The sequence below is a fragment of the Embiotoca jacksoni genome, unplaced genomic scaffold (genome assembly GCF_022577435.1).
Source record: "Embiotoca jacksoni isolate LCO1_2020_lvr unplaced genomic scaffold, fEmbJac1.0.p SCAF_15, whole genome shotgun sequence".
NCBI classification, from domain to species: domain Eukaryota; kingdom Metazoa; phylum Chordata; class Actinopteri; family Embiotocidae; genus Embiotoca; species Embiotoca jacksoni.
The window spans coordinates 11,385,188-11,400,609 of record NW_027185285.1 but is presented as its reverse complement, the minus strand read 5'-3'; the positions used below and the strand labels follow the sequence as shown (position 1 = coordinate 11,400,609).

Below are 15,422 nucleotides of genomic sequence, written 5' to 3'. Positions count from 1 at the left end.
GAATAAGGAGGAAACTGGAGCTTCACCCAGCCAAGGTAAGTCATTACAATATTACAAATGCACCATCACAATTTTTCCCTGTTCACTTTTGTTTATTGTGCAAATAAAGACAGGTAACAGACACTGTATTTATTCTCTTTTAACCAGCCACCAGAAAACAAGAGGTGGATGAAGCCCTCGTCTCCATGATAGTGAAGGACACACAGCCCTTCAGTATTGTGGATGATTCCCCTCGGGGATTAATAAAGTGTATAAAATCTAAATCTAAAAAAAAATATTTAAAAAAAATTCAGGGCATTTGTGTCCGAACTGGATCCTAATTATGTTCTCCCTACAAGGCAGGTATGTATGGGTGCATGCATGAAACAAATGAGTACTTTATTGTGTCTCACAGTTCAGCACTATATATTTTTTCCTTTAGGCTCTGAAGGCCGTGGTGGAGGCCAAGTATGAGTCAGCTAAGGAGAAGGCTAAGGCTAAAGTGGAAAAGGTGGCTGCTGTTAGCCTTACTTCTGACATGTGGACATCCACAAAACCAAAAACTGTTGAGAAACTGTTATTTCTGAATAAAAATGAATAAAATGTCCCCTGTCCTGTACATCATTGTCCAAGTTACACAAGCATATTCAGTCCCCTCTTCTTAGTTCCACAAGCACTTTCACTGTCCTCTGCCTGCTTAAGCCCATGCCATTTTCCTAAAGTGACAGAAAAACATTATTACACAACCTGCCATATCATATGATACTACCATTTTGGGAAAATTTACACACACAGAATACATTCAAAAAATATTTTATTATGCACATATGTGATAATTTATGTACAGAAATTATTTGGTCATACATTTTTGGAATTCAGTCATTCCCAACAGCCATAACAGACACAAAAATTCAATGCATCACGTGGTTCAGATACAGCTGCCTGTCATTATACACTTGGCCAGTAGGTGGTTTCGTGTGCACATGAAGCTTCGAGTAATGAACCCTTTCTCGAACCAATTGGCTGAAGTGGTTCGATGCCTCATGAGGCTTCATCTCACCATCACTAGGCAGGAGCAAGCGATCCCCGAGCGGTTGGTTAAATCGATGGAGGCATTTCTAGTTGAACCTATTCAGTTAAATTTACAGGTAAAACAAACTTGCTTTCTTGGTTTTAAACAAAGAGTTCAAACACTACTTCTGTCAAATGGAGCACTCTCCAAAGCAAAAAGCAATTAAAACATGCAATCTTGCGTTATGCTAAATTGTTTAACATAAATCTTTATCACCCCTTTATTAACTGTTTTGCTCTATTAATTAATCTGTCGATTATTTTGTCAATTATTTAATTGTTAGTTTTTAAAATGACAAAAAAATGGTGGAAAATGTTTTCCCAAAGCCTGAACTGTCTTGTTTGGTCCAGACCGGCAGTCCACAAACAAAGACATTCAGTTTCTTATCATGGAGGATGAAAGTAACCAGAAAACGTTCACACATAAGAAGCTGGAATCAGAATAGTTGACAATAAACTTCATGTCTATCAGCTACTTTCTCCAAAAGACTCCTCCAGCTCCGCTGTCACAAGGACAGATACAGGAGATCATTCCTGCCGACCGCAATAAGACTTTACAATAACTCACCTCTGGCAAAATCCATCACATAACAATAACACTGTTGACTGTGTTTCTTGGTTGTTTGTATATAATATATAGATATATACTGTACTGTATATACTGTGCATTTTATATTTTATATTTATATTTTTTACTGCTATTTTATTGCTTTTCTATTATTCTATTATTATCTTATTGCTTCCTATATGCTACTGTAGCGAAAAAATTTCCCCTCGGGGATTAATAAAGTAACTACATAACCTAACCTAACAGCTTTTAGCGTCGATGCTCACAAGCTGTGGAAACAGCTTCCTGAATACCTGATGGCTGCTGACACGATCACCACAGGCCTTAAAATGAGTTCGCTACGGCTTTATAATGCATTAAATATGCAACTGTAATTTTAATGTCTTTTACTTCCAAGCCTTACTAAACCTCTTTGCACTGCTTTGTTTTTTTTTTTTGCATTTTAATCTCCTCTTAATGTGGTCTTAATATATTCCTGTAAAGCACTTTGAACTTTGGTTTCTTGTTAGGGCCTGAGCACCGATGGTGCAAAAGCCCTATTGTTATCCAAGGAATTATTATTCTCATTCCTTATGTTTCTCCGCAAAGAACTGCATTTTTGGCGGCTTTATTATATACAAGAACTCATGAAAGTTGGTACACGCGTGTCTCCCGGCGAATTTTTGCCTGGACGGCTACATTTACCTACATGCACCAAACTCGGTGGACATGTGTATCACACCTAGATGCACAAAAAAGTTCCATTGCACCATTATGTCACCTCAACAGGAAGTCCGCCATTTTGAATTTAGTGGCCATTTTGGGCGATTCACATATGTTGTACTTTAGCAAACTCCTCCTACAGATTTTGTCTGACTGACTTGAAATTGAGTCAGTTCACTCTTAACATGTTTGGGATGAAAAGTTTATCAAAAGAATTTGTTTTCGTCGATCGTGTGCCCGTGGCACTTTTCACACTTTTCACACTTTCACATGCTACGTCGAGCCGGTTGATCACATGAACCTAAAATCAGGTCAGAATAGCCTTAACACGTTGATTATGATATATTGAGAAATTCGTTTGACTTTGTCCAAGGGCATCGCCGTGGCGATGCGGCAAAGTCTGACGTTTGAGACATAAGACAATACATCTGATGTGTTTTGCGAGGTAAACTTCAGCCCCGGCACCTAGTTTCACCTACATGCACCCACATTTTTATATGTTTATAACACCAACATGTACAAAAAAGTCTCTTGGCGGCATGACCTCAACTAAACAGGAAGTCCACCATTTTGTATTTAGTCGCCTTTTTTGGCGATTCGCACGTGTTGTATTTTAATGAACTCCTCCTACAGACTTTGATGTACCAACCTGAAGTTTTGTCTGTCCTATCTTAACACCTGGGAGATGAAAAGTTATCAAAGGATTTGTTTTCGTCCAATGGTGTGCCCGTGGCATGGCGGCCATTTTGAGTGTCTCCCCATGAAAATACAAGTTGCTCTAACTTTTATGTACATATTCCAATCTTCCTCAAACATTACATCCCTGATAAAAGTCCGGCCCCGAATACACTGGTATGGTAATATTTGCTCATAGTCATAGTGCCCCCTGCTGGCAACTGGAAATTAAATATTTCATACTTTCACATGCTTCGTCAAGCTGGTTGATCACGTGAACCTAAATTTGGGTAAGAATAGCCTTAAAAAAGTCATACTGTAGCATGTCGTCCAAAATATGCCAAAAAAGTCACATTATGGCATGTCGTCCGAAATAGGAAAAAAAGTTATACTATAATGTATTTGCATGTCGTCCAAAATATGAAAAAAAAAGTCACATTATACATGTCCCAAATTGTGCTATTTCTGACGACATGCTATAAGTATGACTTTCGTTCAAGTTATGGAAGGCAACACATTGGTGCAGTTGTCAGTGTTATCGTCTCTTAGTCTAAAGGTCCAGGGTTCGATTCCTGCCTGGGATGTTCTATGTGAAATTTGCATGTTCCTGCAAAATTAATAACCTAAAAGTAAAGTTTGTCGTCCATAATATGGATGACTAACTTATGCATTACATTCAAGCAAGAACATGCAATCGTCCACACAAAGTTCCAGACCCCTTATTGAACCCAGAACCTCCTGATTGTGAGATGACAATGCTGGCTTCGAATTTCACCATTTTGCATGCTTGTCTGACTTATATGACTTTTAAATATCTTATGGAAAAGCGATCAATGGTGCAGTAGTTGGCGTTGTTGCCTCTGAGACAGAAGGTTCCAGGTTTGAGACTCAGCCTGGAAAGGATGACATTAACATCTTTGATGAAAAGCCACATTAAGGGAAAGAATTGAACCTGGAAACTTCTGACTGGGAGTCAACAATACTTACCACTGCGCCACCATGCTGTCTTCCATAACATGTTTAAAAGTTATATAAGCCAGACAAACATGCAATAAAGGCGGCACAATTTTGCAGCTGCTAGCGTTGTCATCTCACAATCAGAAAGTACTCGGTTCGATCAGGGGATTGAAACTCTGGAGGATTGCATGTTCTTGCTTGTAGTGTGACTTTGTCACATTTACGACTACATGCATGAGGTTAGTTTTACATTATGGACGACATGCATAAGTTAGTCGTCCAAACACATTTCCCTTTTAGGTTATTACTTATGCAGAAACATAGAAAGTCCCAGGCGGGTATTGAACCCCGAACTCTGTAAATCACATTGTCTAAATGGTGCCATATGAATCAACATCCCATTTCTTCATTATTACTTTAATTAAATGTAACCGTGCCTTTATTAATACAATTTTATTTATTACACCTGTATAAGTGTACATGTATAATGCTCATATATGAAACCAATAGTCATTCTTTTTACATCAATCTTCAGTGGTTTGTTAGAAATCTTCAGAATTGTATATTGAAAACAAAAAAAACAAAAAAAAATGAAGATTTCTGACGAGATAAAGCCTAAATTTGATTGTCATGTGTGAGATTGGAGATACAGCGGAAAAAGCTCTGTAAGAAAACCTAATAATGACGTGGCAATGAAATCTGTGGAGCCCAACTCAAATTTCTTGTCATTGAAACAAAATAGCTCCGATCTAAACTGTGTCGATCCATGACAGCTGTGAGGTCATGAAGACGTGTTTTGACCTGACCAGTGACAGACTTAACGGACACACAATCAAAATAACAACCAAAATTGTCATCAAAATGTTCACATATTCATCACTCTAGCAGCCTTCGGTGTCTGAGCCGCTGCCCTCTAGAGCTCAGGCAGGCCAGGCATCGGGAACTGACCAGCGAAAGCCTCCACCTCCGCCTTGATCTCAGCTACCCGCTGCTGGAACTTCTCCCCCTCTGCCAGCGCCTGAACGAACTGCTTCAGAGTGGCCTTTGGATCCAGGCTTCTCTGCATCTCCAAGGTCAGCTCAATACCTGCAGGAGAAGGGAAAGCATTCATCACCAGAGTTAAAATGTTTTGTTTTGGTCTCTCTGAAGGTAACAAATCCATCAACACTGTCTTTCAAAGATTACCTCTGTGAATGAACTCAGCCACCTTCCTGAAGTCATCTTGCAGAAAGCCTCTAGAGGTCAAAGCAGGAGAGCCTAACCTCAGACCACTGGGGCGCAAAGCACTCTTATCACCTACAAGAAGAATACAAAAAAAAAAGTTAAGAATGGCACTTTGTGGGGAAAAAGACATTTGCAAGGTTCATCTGGAGCTGCACTGACAAAAATGAAGGGCTGACTAATTTGCAACAACAACAACACACAAATTTGGTACATAAACAAGCTACATGTATCATTGCATAATGGTTAAAACCACACACCCTACCCGGACAGGTGTTCTTATTACAGGCAATGGCACAGGCTTCCAGGACTTTCTCAGCTCGCCCTCCGTCGGTCCCTTTGCTGCGCAGGTCCAACAGGATCAGATGGTTGTCAGAGCCGCCTACACAGAAGGACACAAAGAGTATTAGAAGAAACCACCGTGAAGAGAAACACAGGCGTCATCGAGCATGGAATTTTGTGACTACCGTTTAAAAAAAACTGTTATTCTTCAATATGTTTTAACGGTTGTCAGATGAGATTCAGTAAGTAACATATGGAGAATTTCAAGTCTAAAGAATCAGAGTAAACTTATAAAAGGATAGAAAAAAAGTTATTCATATGATTTTAACACATCACAAATGATTTTTGATTTCATACACTTTATTAATCCCCGAGGGGAAATTTCTTCACTACACCTTTTTTGCTGTGAGGTGACAGTGCTAACCACTGCACCACCGTGCCGCCCTTGAGGCATAAATGAGACCCATTTATGTCGTGATTATGGGAAACACTTGGGTTTCTTTGATTATCGGTGTAAACATGATTAGTCCGATTTGGGCCTTGTAGACTGTTAAACCAACAAATAGACCAGTGTGCCTGTCTTAACTCTGCCAGTAGACTTAGTGTGCCTGAGCATTCACCTCTGTGGTGAATGCGGCTATCATCTGTACAAGTTTAACGGACACTGAAGATCAGATGTACAAACAGTTGTGATGTGGAGCGGCACTTACCGGTGACGATCTTGTAGCCGTGGTCAATAAGAGCGCTGGACAGAGATTTGCAGTTATTAAGAACCTGCACCTGATAGGCTTTAAACTCTGGTGTCACGGCCTGTTTCAGAGCGACAGCAACACCTGCCAGTGGAGGACAGAAGTCAGATGGATGCTGTCATATCGAGACAAAACTGAGAGTACAGAGTCAAAGGGAGACAGATGATGATGAGAGGGGTACCTGCAATAGCATGGTTGTGTGGGCCTCCCTGCAGCCCAGGAAACACAGCCTGGTTGATCAAAGACTCCAAGTTGTACAGAGTCTCCTTTCCTTTGGCGTCCACACTCCTCACACCTGGAAGACGGAGAAAAGAAAAAGTCTTACGGAAGAAAAGAGAAAGCAAAGATTATCGATCTGGAAAGAAAAAAGTAATGATGAGGTTTGTTTAGGCAACAGTGTCCGGTTCCTTTTTACCTTTCCTGAAGAAGATAAGTCCAGCACGGCAGCCACGCAGCGTCTTGTGCGTTGTCGTGGAAACAATGTCGCAATAATCAAAGGGTGAGGGCACCACTCCAGCAGCCACTAATCCACTGATGTGAGCCATGTCTCCCATCAGATAGGCACCGTTCTCATTAGCAATCTGCTTCAAGCGGGCGTAGTCAAGGTTACGGGAATAACAGCTTGTTCCTGGAAAAGACAAAGAGATTTTTGTTCCATGTACTCCGGATGCACTCTTAGAACATTGATTTGCTTAATGTGTGAAAGCAAACATGCAAACCAGAAGCAAACTTGCACTGTCTGTCTGTCTGTCTGTCTGTGTCTCTGTGTGTGTGTGTGTGTGTGTGTGTGTGTGTGTGTGTGTGTGTGTGTGCACTAAGGACCTGCGATGATGAGTTTGGGGTGGAAGAGCCGAGCGTTTTCTTGTAGCCTGTCATAGTCAATGTAGCCAGTTTCTGGATTCACCTACAAACAGAAGCAGACAAATAGACATCAGCTACAACTGATATACACAACACTACATATATAAAAAGGACTGTAATTGTGTCTATAAGCTCTATTAGACTAAAACAAACGTTAGATTTTAATGTGTATTCGTGTGTTTCCTCTTCTTGCATATTATTTTTCATTTGTCTTAATCCTCCTTGCAGGTTATAGTATGTGTTATATTTATCTGATGTGTACCTTATCTGCCTACTGGAGCTTTCTACTACTTATTCATTTGGTACATAGTGGTAAGGAATCACAGTTAAATTCATAAACACTACCAAACATCAAATATCTAGATGGCTGGTTTGGTTTCAGCCACATGATTAGGCTGAAGGAAATATTTGGGGGCAGTGATTTCATTTTAAAAATACTTTGTACCCAGGTTTCTATCCACATCCTGAACTATACATTTCAACTCCCTGTATTTATTGATCGTCACACTGTTTTCACATGAATAGATAAGTTCATGGTTTAAAGTTTTAAGCCGTGAACTTGTTGTTTATTCTGTTTTACACCGTTATGTTTGTTTTATTGGCTTTTTGTTCTTTGTTCCAGCTTTGTGGGGGAGCTGCAAGGTCAACTGCATGTCCACATCCTCAAACTACTGAATATTAATCATGACTAATGAACCCCTGCTTTAATTTATAATGATTACAGTAAGGAGAAATGTATCCCAGACTCTCTGAGACACTTCTGAATGTGCGCGTGTTTAAAAGTACATGTGGTTTTTTTTGTACCTTATACGGCATGGACTCAAAGAAGATGGACGTTGCTGAGATTTTCTTCTTCTCAGTCATAAAGCCGTGCGTCAGGTGACCTCCATCAGGAAGGTCCAGTCCCATGATCCTGCCGTGAGGCTCCACAACAGCCGTGTAGATGGCAAAGTTAGCGGGCGACCCTTTCAGACAAACACAAACATGACAAATCAGAGAGACGGGGCCGAGGAAGATGGTGCAAAACAACAACTCAGTGTTAGGTGCATCGATATTTGATACCCGAGTATGGCTGCACGTTGACTCCCCATTTGTCTGAGTCCAGACCATAAGCCTCCAGTGCCCTCTTCTGACAGAGTCTCTCCAGCTCATCAACGTGCTCCGTACCACCGTAGTACCTGAACACATAGATGATGCTGATCTTTACAGCTTTACTTATCACTTAATACAGAAGGTAAGATGAAGCTTCACGATTGATAGGGTGTATTTAAACATTTGGATTCCATAAATCATTTAATAAACTGGGTTAAGTCTTGTACCTCTGACCAGGATACCCCTCAGAGTACTTGTTGTTCATACAGGAACCCAGAGCCTCAAGAACGGCTCTGCTGGTGAAGTTCTCAGACGCTATCAGCTCCAGACCGTACGTCTGCCTGTGCTTCTCTTTTTTTATAATGGAGAACACCTGAAACACAAACAAACACAAACACTGTATCAGTCGGGGGCGACAGCAACACTTTGCCACAGAAGCTGCGCAGGAATAACCATGCTGTCCTTTAAGTTGTATATTTAATATCTATTATTTCCAACCGTCTCCAGTGTGTAGATGTAAACAGACCGGTAGACTTGTGAATCCACTGAACACAGACCTCCGAGTCGTTGATGGCCAGAGGCTCCAGCATCATCTTGTTGTGCGAGTCCCAGGCTGAAGACATGGTTGTTTGTTTGTCTGGTCAAACAAAATGAAGATCTGAAAGTAAAGATAATCATTTACCTCTTTATTCTCAGACAAGAAAAGAATAACACAGACAAAAAAACACAACACAATGCTCAAATGAGCCAAAGCCTTTTTAGTAAATAGCCACATAAAAACCATAAAAGTATATATGACCAGTGCATTTAGGGTTGCAACTATAAAGCTTTTTTTTTTATCATCAATTATTGATCTGCTGTGATCTTTAAGGTGTGTTTTTTAAGGTGTGTTTTCCGGAGCCAAAGGTGCAGTTTAAAATCTCCTGCATTGTACTGCCCAACAGACAAATTTTATTCAGTTTATTATAATGAAGGACTAAAAGAACCAGAAAATATTCACATTTAAGAAGCTTGAATTAGAGAATTTGGGCGCTTTTTTTTTTCCATTTAAAAATGACTCAAAAATGATTGTCAAAGTAGTAGATACTATTATGTTGATTAAATAGTTAAAAAAAAAAAAAATAGACAAAACGTTGCAGATAAGGGTGTGTAGTGAGTGCTGCAGACAAGCGGGCCGACCAGATGATCTGGTATTACAACACAAAGCCTGAGACATGCTGCGGCTCCTTACATGGACCGATGGCGAAATGATCTGCGAAAACAATTCACCACACTGTCTGTCTTTTAACTCAGATAAACGCGCTCATTAACTCCACGAAGTTCACTGTTGCTCAACAAGCAAGTCGAGCTGAGCACGTTAGTCATTACTGTTGTCACCCGATATGGTCGAGCGACCCGGAAAACTCAGGAGACAAAAAAAAACCAAACACCCGCTGTTAAACCCGTTAGTGAGGCGAGACATGAGGAGGAACTTTCTAAAGATAACTTAAACTAAAGAGTGAAAACAAAACAGCAGTCTTCTCAGCAGCTGGCGTTGTTGTTTAGACAGAAAACACAAAATGATGCACGTCACGACCGCAACACCGCGGGAGAATAAAACGTACACTTCCTGCGCAAAAAAAATAAAATAAAGTCTTATCTGCTCGCACAAACCTTAAGTTTTCAGTTGTGTGTCGAGCTTGCTGCGACTATAAAACGTGAACCAGCTCACTCACCAGGTGAAGGAGACTCTCGCCGCTGTCAGACTAAAGTCAAATCACGGGGTTTGATTAAAAAAAAAAAAACCTGCCTCTGCAGACAGTAAAGTCCGCCAAACTTTCAGCCAATCCCCCGCAGGGGTTTTCTTCTTCTTCTTGTTTTATTTTGCTGCATATGAGGCGCAGTACGTCACCCTCCGCTGGGGGTGTGGACCCCTTTATCAGTAGACTTTCATGTTTATTATAACTTGGGTAAAACCTCCGCTGTGACAGACTCATTATGTACATTAAAACTTTTGAAAACCTTGTGCTTTTCAGTAACAGGGCTGAAATTCATTATCAGTTCACAGATAAGTGATGGGATACAGACTGAGTGCAACACCAGTTTGTGTAAACTAAACCTTCTTTAAAAAGATTTGGTCCATAATTCTGATTTATGAGATAAATAATCATTAGAGAGGAAAAGTAGGACTTGCAAGACTTTGTCATAATTAAGACTCTCCATCGTTTATCCTCTCTAAGCTTACATGTTCTAATATATTTAAACATGAAAGTAGAGAACTTATATTTATAGATATTTCCCATACAGTTATGTTGTTGTGCTATTTTGGATATTATTCTTAAAAATATTCAGGTTAAAAAAAAAAAGATAAAGTAAATATTTCAATAAAAAACATTCTGTCAAGATCCTAAAAAATGTTTGCAGGCAAATTTTATGCAAACAGAGAATTTACAAGTGTATATTAAGTAATATACTTAAAAGGATTTCGTCATTTCATTGGTTAGTTTTTCACTACCTTTCAAACGCATCTGAATTTTGGTAAATTACAACCTGCCAATTATAGTATGTACTGAACATTTTATATTCGATGTTAGATATGTTAATGTGGACTTTACACCAATCACACCAACATGAATTCACATATAATCCATCACGCCTCTAAAACATGATGTTACAGGCCCCCCCCGCCCCCTCCACGGGTCAGGATTTAAAAAATGCTGAGGTCATGCTTCACCTCACTTCTGGTAAATATTTTTGACCATTTGCCAAATAATTTTTTTTTTTAAATTTACAAATTACCTTCTAAGGTATTTTGTTTAAATTTACTATTTAATTTTATGTAACAGTTCAAATACATTTCGTATGTATTTCATTTCCTTAAAAGCTGTTTTTAAAACGCTCTCCAAACTGCCAAATCCATTATTCCAAAGTAAACAGCTGCAATATTGACTCGTCTCATTGCATATCAGTGGACCTGACGTGAACTCCGAGGTTGTGTAAGGCCACTCTAAACCACGTAACAAGTTTTCCACATGTAACAGAGCAAATAAAACAGGCACACTTTACTGGTTTCATCATATTAATCTGAAATACTTTCATGAGTCAGTTATATACAATATAAGATCCCCCCAAAAAAACATAGTGGCAAAGCTCAGTTAGCAAAGTTGTAGTTGTACAATGAGAGGTATACCATGATTAATATCATGTACAAGCTTAAAGGTTAGAAGGGGTTCATTCCGAGTGTACGTGAAGTATTCTCAATTGTAGCTTTACTTCCAGGAGGGATGGAGGCCATTATTCCATGCCAAAATATACACAACCCCTCTCCACGGGTGTCTCCTCAACCATTTTTCAAATGGTCATATGTTACACTAATGTCAAAAACTCTTCATAGATCTTCTTTTAAAAATAGTCAAATATATATTGCACCAGTCCATGAACAAGTGAAAATGCCTCTGATAAATACTCTGCATCATTTCAATGAGAGGGAGTTTATTCCTCTGGACGCTGCTGCTGCCGCTTCTTTTGCTGTGGGCAGAAAATTAAAGATAAGACACGATCAGTTTGACAGGCTGCACATCAGGAGGACATGTAAACAGTGGCAGTATGGGGACTGTGGCTGTATGCAAATGCAAAACTAATCCTCCATTAAAATGCTGAGTCCAGGACTGCATCAAAACATTTTTGGAATCAGACAGAATTATCTGTAAAGGAGCCCACAAATGTCCACGGCCTGAATTTATCAAGACTCCGAGTAGAAAATCTGTTTTAACTGTGTAGCACACTTTTGGTGTGAGTTTTCACACAGGGAGAGAAAGCATTTCGTCAATGTTCTTAACTTGAGGGTCACATATTGTATAAATTCAGATTTCCTTTTCTTATTTTGTTGTACAGCAGGTCTTGGTGCTGTATAAATACTGTGAAAGTATCAAAACGTTCAGTTCACAAAGAAATGTACACATATTCAGAAAATGTGCTGTTTGGACTTCTGAGTTTGTGATGTCACAAACTCGTACTCATATCCTACTGTCTGTCCTCAGCACGGCCCACTGTCCAAGCTTTTATCTGGGAGCAAGCTGCAAGACTTGACAAGAAAACCTGTGGTTGGCCTGTAAAGACTCAATCAGCCAATCAGAGGAATTATATCAATGTGTCTTTCAGAAACAGACACAAAACGGCCTGTTCTTGGTAGAGAGATGACGTGAGACGAGATTAAAATGGTTTTTGGTTCTTAAAACCCCCAAAATATGTTGTTGAGGAGATGAAGACAGGAAATAAAACACAGTGAAAGTGTAAAATATGGGACCTCCCAGCTTGGTCAACATTAAAGAGAGCTGACCTGCAAGCGGTTTTCCAGGAGACGGTGTTCAGACAGATATAATTATGTGAACAACTTCCATTGGAGGAGAGCTAATTATTGACGACTAAGATATCCAGATGTGGCAAAATTCATCATTACTGTGCGACAGTGATGATTTGAATTTGTAACAACCACTTTGGTCACCCACCTGCCTGCTTACCTTTTTTCTCTTCTTCTTTCTTTTTCGCTGCATCCTCTCTCTGTTTCCTGATGATGGCGAGACGAGCGAGGTCAGCTTTGGCCTGGTCGGTTTTTCCTGCCAAGTGCATCTTCATGTAGCGCTCCTTCGCTTTCTGCTTCTCAATCTCTTCTCTGTGCACGAGAGAGAGAGTGTGTGTGTGTGTGTGTGTGTGTGTGTGTGTGTGTGTGTGTGTGTGTGTGTGTGTGTGTGTGTGTGTCAAGGAATACAAAGTGAAATAAGGACAGTTGATATCAAACATTTCGACTGGGATTATAGAACTTCACGTAACTAACAATTAAAACATAAAACATGTTGGCTATAACGGTGCAGTTTTATCCCAACAAATAAGGTGATCATAAGATTTTTTTTTTTTAAACTGGTAACATTTTTAAACTTCAAGTACATAAATCACAGGACAGTGGAGCTTTTCTCAGTTCTCAATACTACTCCAGCTGTAGTCCATTAAAATAGTTTGTAATAAATACTACATAATAGCTGCCAACTGTAATACGAGAACTATTTTTCTTCGTGTGTTTCAGTAAAATATACGATTTTATTTCTTTGGTCGTCATAAAATGCAAAACTACTTTTTGTACATGTTTTCATGTTAAAAAACCAAAATGTTTATTATTGGCGAATGAACACAATTTTGTATTTGATGTTCCAAACTCTTTCTTTCTTGAAACTAAGCAACAAATAGCTAAACTCAGGGGCGGTTGGTAATTTTTTTTTACTTTTAATCTTAATATCATAATACACTATTTTAGGCCTTTAAATGTACAAGAAAAGCCACAAGATGTCAGTGATTAGGTTTGGGGTGGTTTAGATCAGTGTTTTAAGTAGCAAAAAACCTACTGTATGATTTTTGAGATGAAGTTCCCATTTAGCATTAACACAATACCACTGACTGAAAACACAAACCTCTCTCTCCTCGATAACTGCCGTGGCTCATCCACCTCGATCTGCGTCACCTTCTTGGCCTTCTGAGTCAATCTGTTGGGGTTCTCGATTTCTATCAAGCCCTCCACGCCAGCTCTCCTCCTCTGCCAGCACATCACAACAGCTTATGCATCGGACAGCGGATACTTTCAATGTAGCAAACGATGAAATAACGACGTGACTGCACTGATAGGAAATGAGCGGACAAAGTGCTTCACAGGTGTGAACTAAATAAAATGCCAACGATAAATACTTTTTTTTTTTTTTTTTGAAAACTGCGTGTGGTGACGGGGCAAAGGTGCGATGAAAGTAATGTGTCGGTACCTGGGAGTTTTCATCATCACTGTCATCTGATCCGGATGCCGGTAGCTTCTCCTCTGCCGTGTCATCCTGAGCTGCACCTCCAGCCTCTCCCTCTTCCTGCTCTTGCTAAAACACACAAATGACACCCGGCAGGCAGAAAACACACGGGAGTTGTTTACTTATTATCTGCTCAAGCTTTTGCAAATTTTGGAAAGTTTTACACAGATATGGCAGTGGTCAAAACCGGTGTTAAATTACATATATTTAGATAAATAATGTATAAACTAACTTAGCGCACCTTAAGTCTTCCACACATGTAGGGAAAACTCTGCAAACAAAACACCTACACATGACGATGGTTTTAACTCCATCCAAACACAACTGCAGCTGATTTCATACAACAGGTCCTCTCCTCCGGCTGATGGTTTTGATGAGGAGAGCCATCAACACTCATTAGCAGCAGTGCAAGGCACTCCAGCCACGTCACACATCAGTTCACTTTGTTATGGTTCCCTCTCTAAAAAAAAAAAAAAGAAAAAAAAAGGGGAAAAGATGCTGCCGCGCATTATTATGGGGAGTGTAAGTCCAAGTATTTTTGGAGCATGATCACCGCGGGGGTCACATGACGTGTCGGATGTCCACCCACCTTTTTCCTCTCCTTTTCTGCCTTCATCTGGGCATCTATCTCCTCGGGGCTGGTGTACGTCCTCATGCGACCCTTGTGGCCACCTTTCTTCCCTGGACCGGGATGAAAAGTGGACGTCAACGCGCCAGCTTGTGAACACACTTTCTGTGCAGAAACTTGTGGAGAACAGCGAACCGACGGAGCGGTTCATAAACCAGGCTGACTGACAACATCTTAAAGCTCCCGTGACGTTTTAACGCCATTCAAAGTTATGCCGAGTCAGGAAACCGTCTCTCTCTCTGACAGGAGCGCGTCTCCCGTCACCTGTCGGTGAATAACAGGTGTACAGAAACTGATCGTCAACGCGCCGTCACAAGCGTTTCGGTCATTCTTACCTCCTTTCGGCATTTTGACAAACGAAGTCCTTATAATAAACTCTCTGACATGTAAACGCTGACAGACGACATGAATGTTGAGGCAGCAGCACAGACTGACAGCTGGCTCGACTCGCAGTCGCGATGAGCAGCGGAATACTCTCAAGTCGTTCAGGGACATGCCTGTCTACAAATCTTCAATACGCGTCATTTTTCAAGCGGTTTGTACATTTCTTTAGCCGCGCAAGTACGGAAAAGCTGCTCAATACGGAAAATAATCAATTTCTTGACTAAATAGTGTTAGGTTTCACGTACGAGAAACCAAAATATTATTGTTTGTGTTAAGGCAATTTGAAAGTGTGCTAAAGTGATGCAACATGCCAGAAACAACAGAAAGACATCTGTTGTTGTTGTTGTTGTTTTTATCTCAGCAAATATCTGTTTACTGAACTAAATAAATGTGTACATAAACTTGTATAGCGTGTTAGCCTAAAATAAGATTCA

At 40.1% G+C, this 15,422-nt stretch overlaps 2 protein-coding genes across 3 annotated transcripts; both read right to left on the bottom strand.

The window, feature by feature from the left end:
* Positions 1-4,353: 4,353 nt before the first annotated feature.
* Positions 4,354-11,074, bottom strand: shmt1 (serine hydroxymethyltransferase 1 (soluble)). 2 transcript variants are annotated; one of them, XM_069149594.1, is made up of 12 exons: positions 9,873-11,074; positions 8,715-8,815; positions 8,385-8,530; positions 8,128-8,243; positions 7,870-8,030; positions 7,027-7,108; positions 6,620-6,832; positions 6,386-6,499; positions 6,166-6,288; positions 5,439-5,555; positions 5,138-5,248; positions 4,354-5,038 (listed from the first exon to the last, which is right to left on the bottom strand). In XM_069149594.1, exons 2-12 carry the CDS (start codon positions 8,778-8,780, stop codon positions 4,866-4,868), a joined length of 1,422 nt encoding a protein of 473 aa, XP_069005695.1. In that variant the 5' UTR covers positions 8,781-8,815; positions 9,873-11,074; the 3' UTR covers positions 4,354-4,865. The 2 variants fall into 2 exon arrangements, with proteins under 2 accessions (XP_069005695.1, XP_069005693.1); XM_069149592.1 differs by having other exon boundaries at positions 9,811-9,889.
* Positions 11,075-11,171: 97 nt separating this feature from the next.
* Positions 11,172-15,056, bottom strand: pdap1b (pdgfa associated protein 1b). Its single transcript, XM_069149595.1, has 6 exons — positions 14,940-15,056; positions 14,566-14,657; positions 13,941-14,045; positions 13,599-13,720; positions 12,657-12,808; positions 11,172-11,664 (listed from the first exon to the last, which is right to left on the bottom strand). Exons 1-6 carry the CDS (start codon positions 14,950-14,952, stop codon positions 11,609-11,611), a joined length of 540 nt encoding a protein of 179 aa, XP_069005696.1. The 5' UTR covers positions 14,953-15,056; the 3' UTR covers positions 11,172-11,608.
* Between the last annotated feature and the right edge of the window lie 366 nt (positions 15,057-15,422).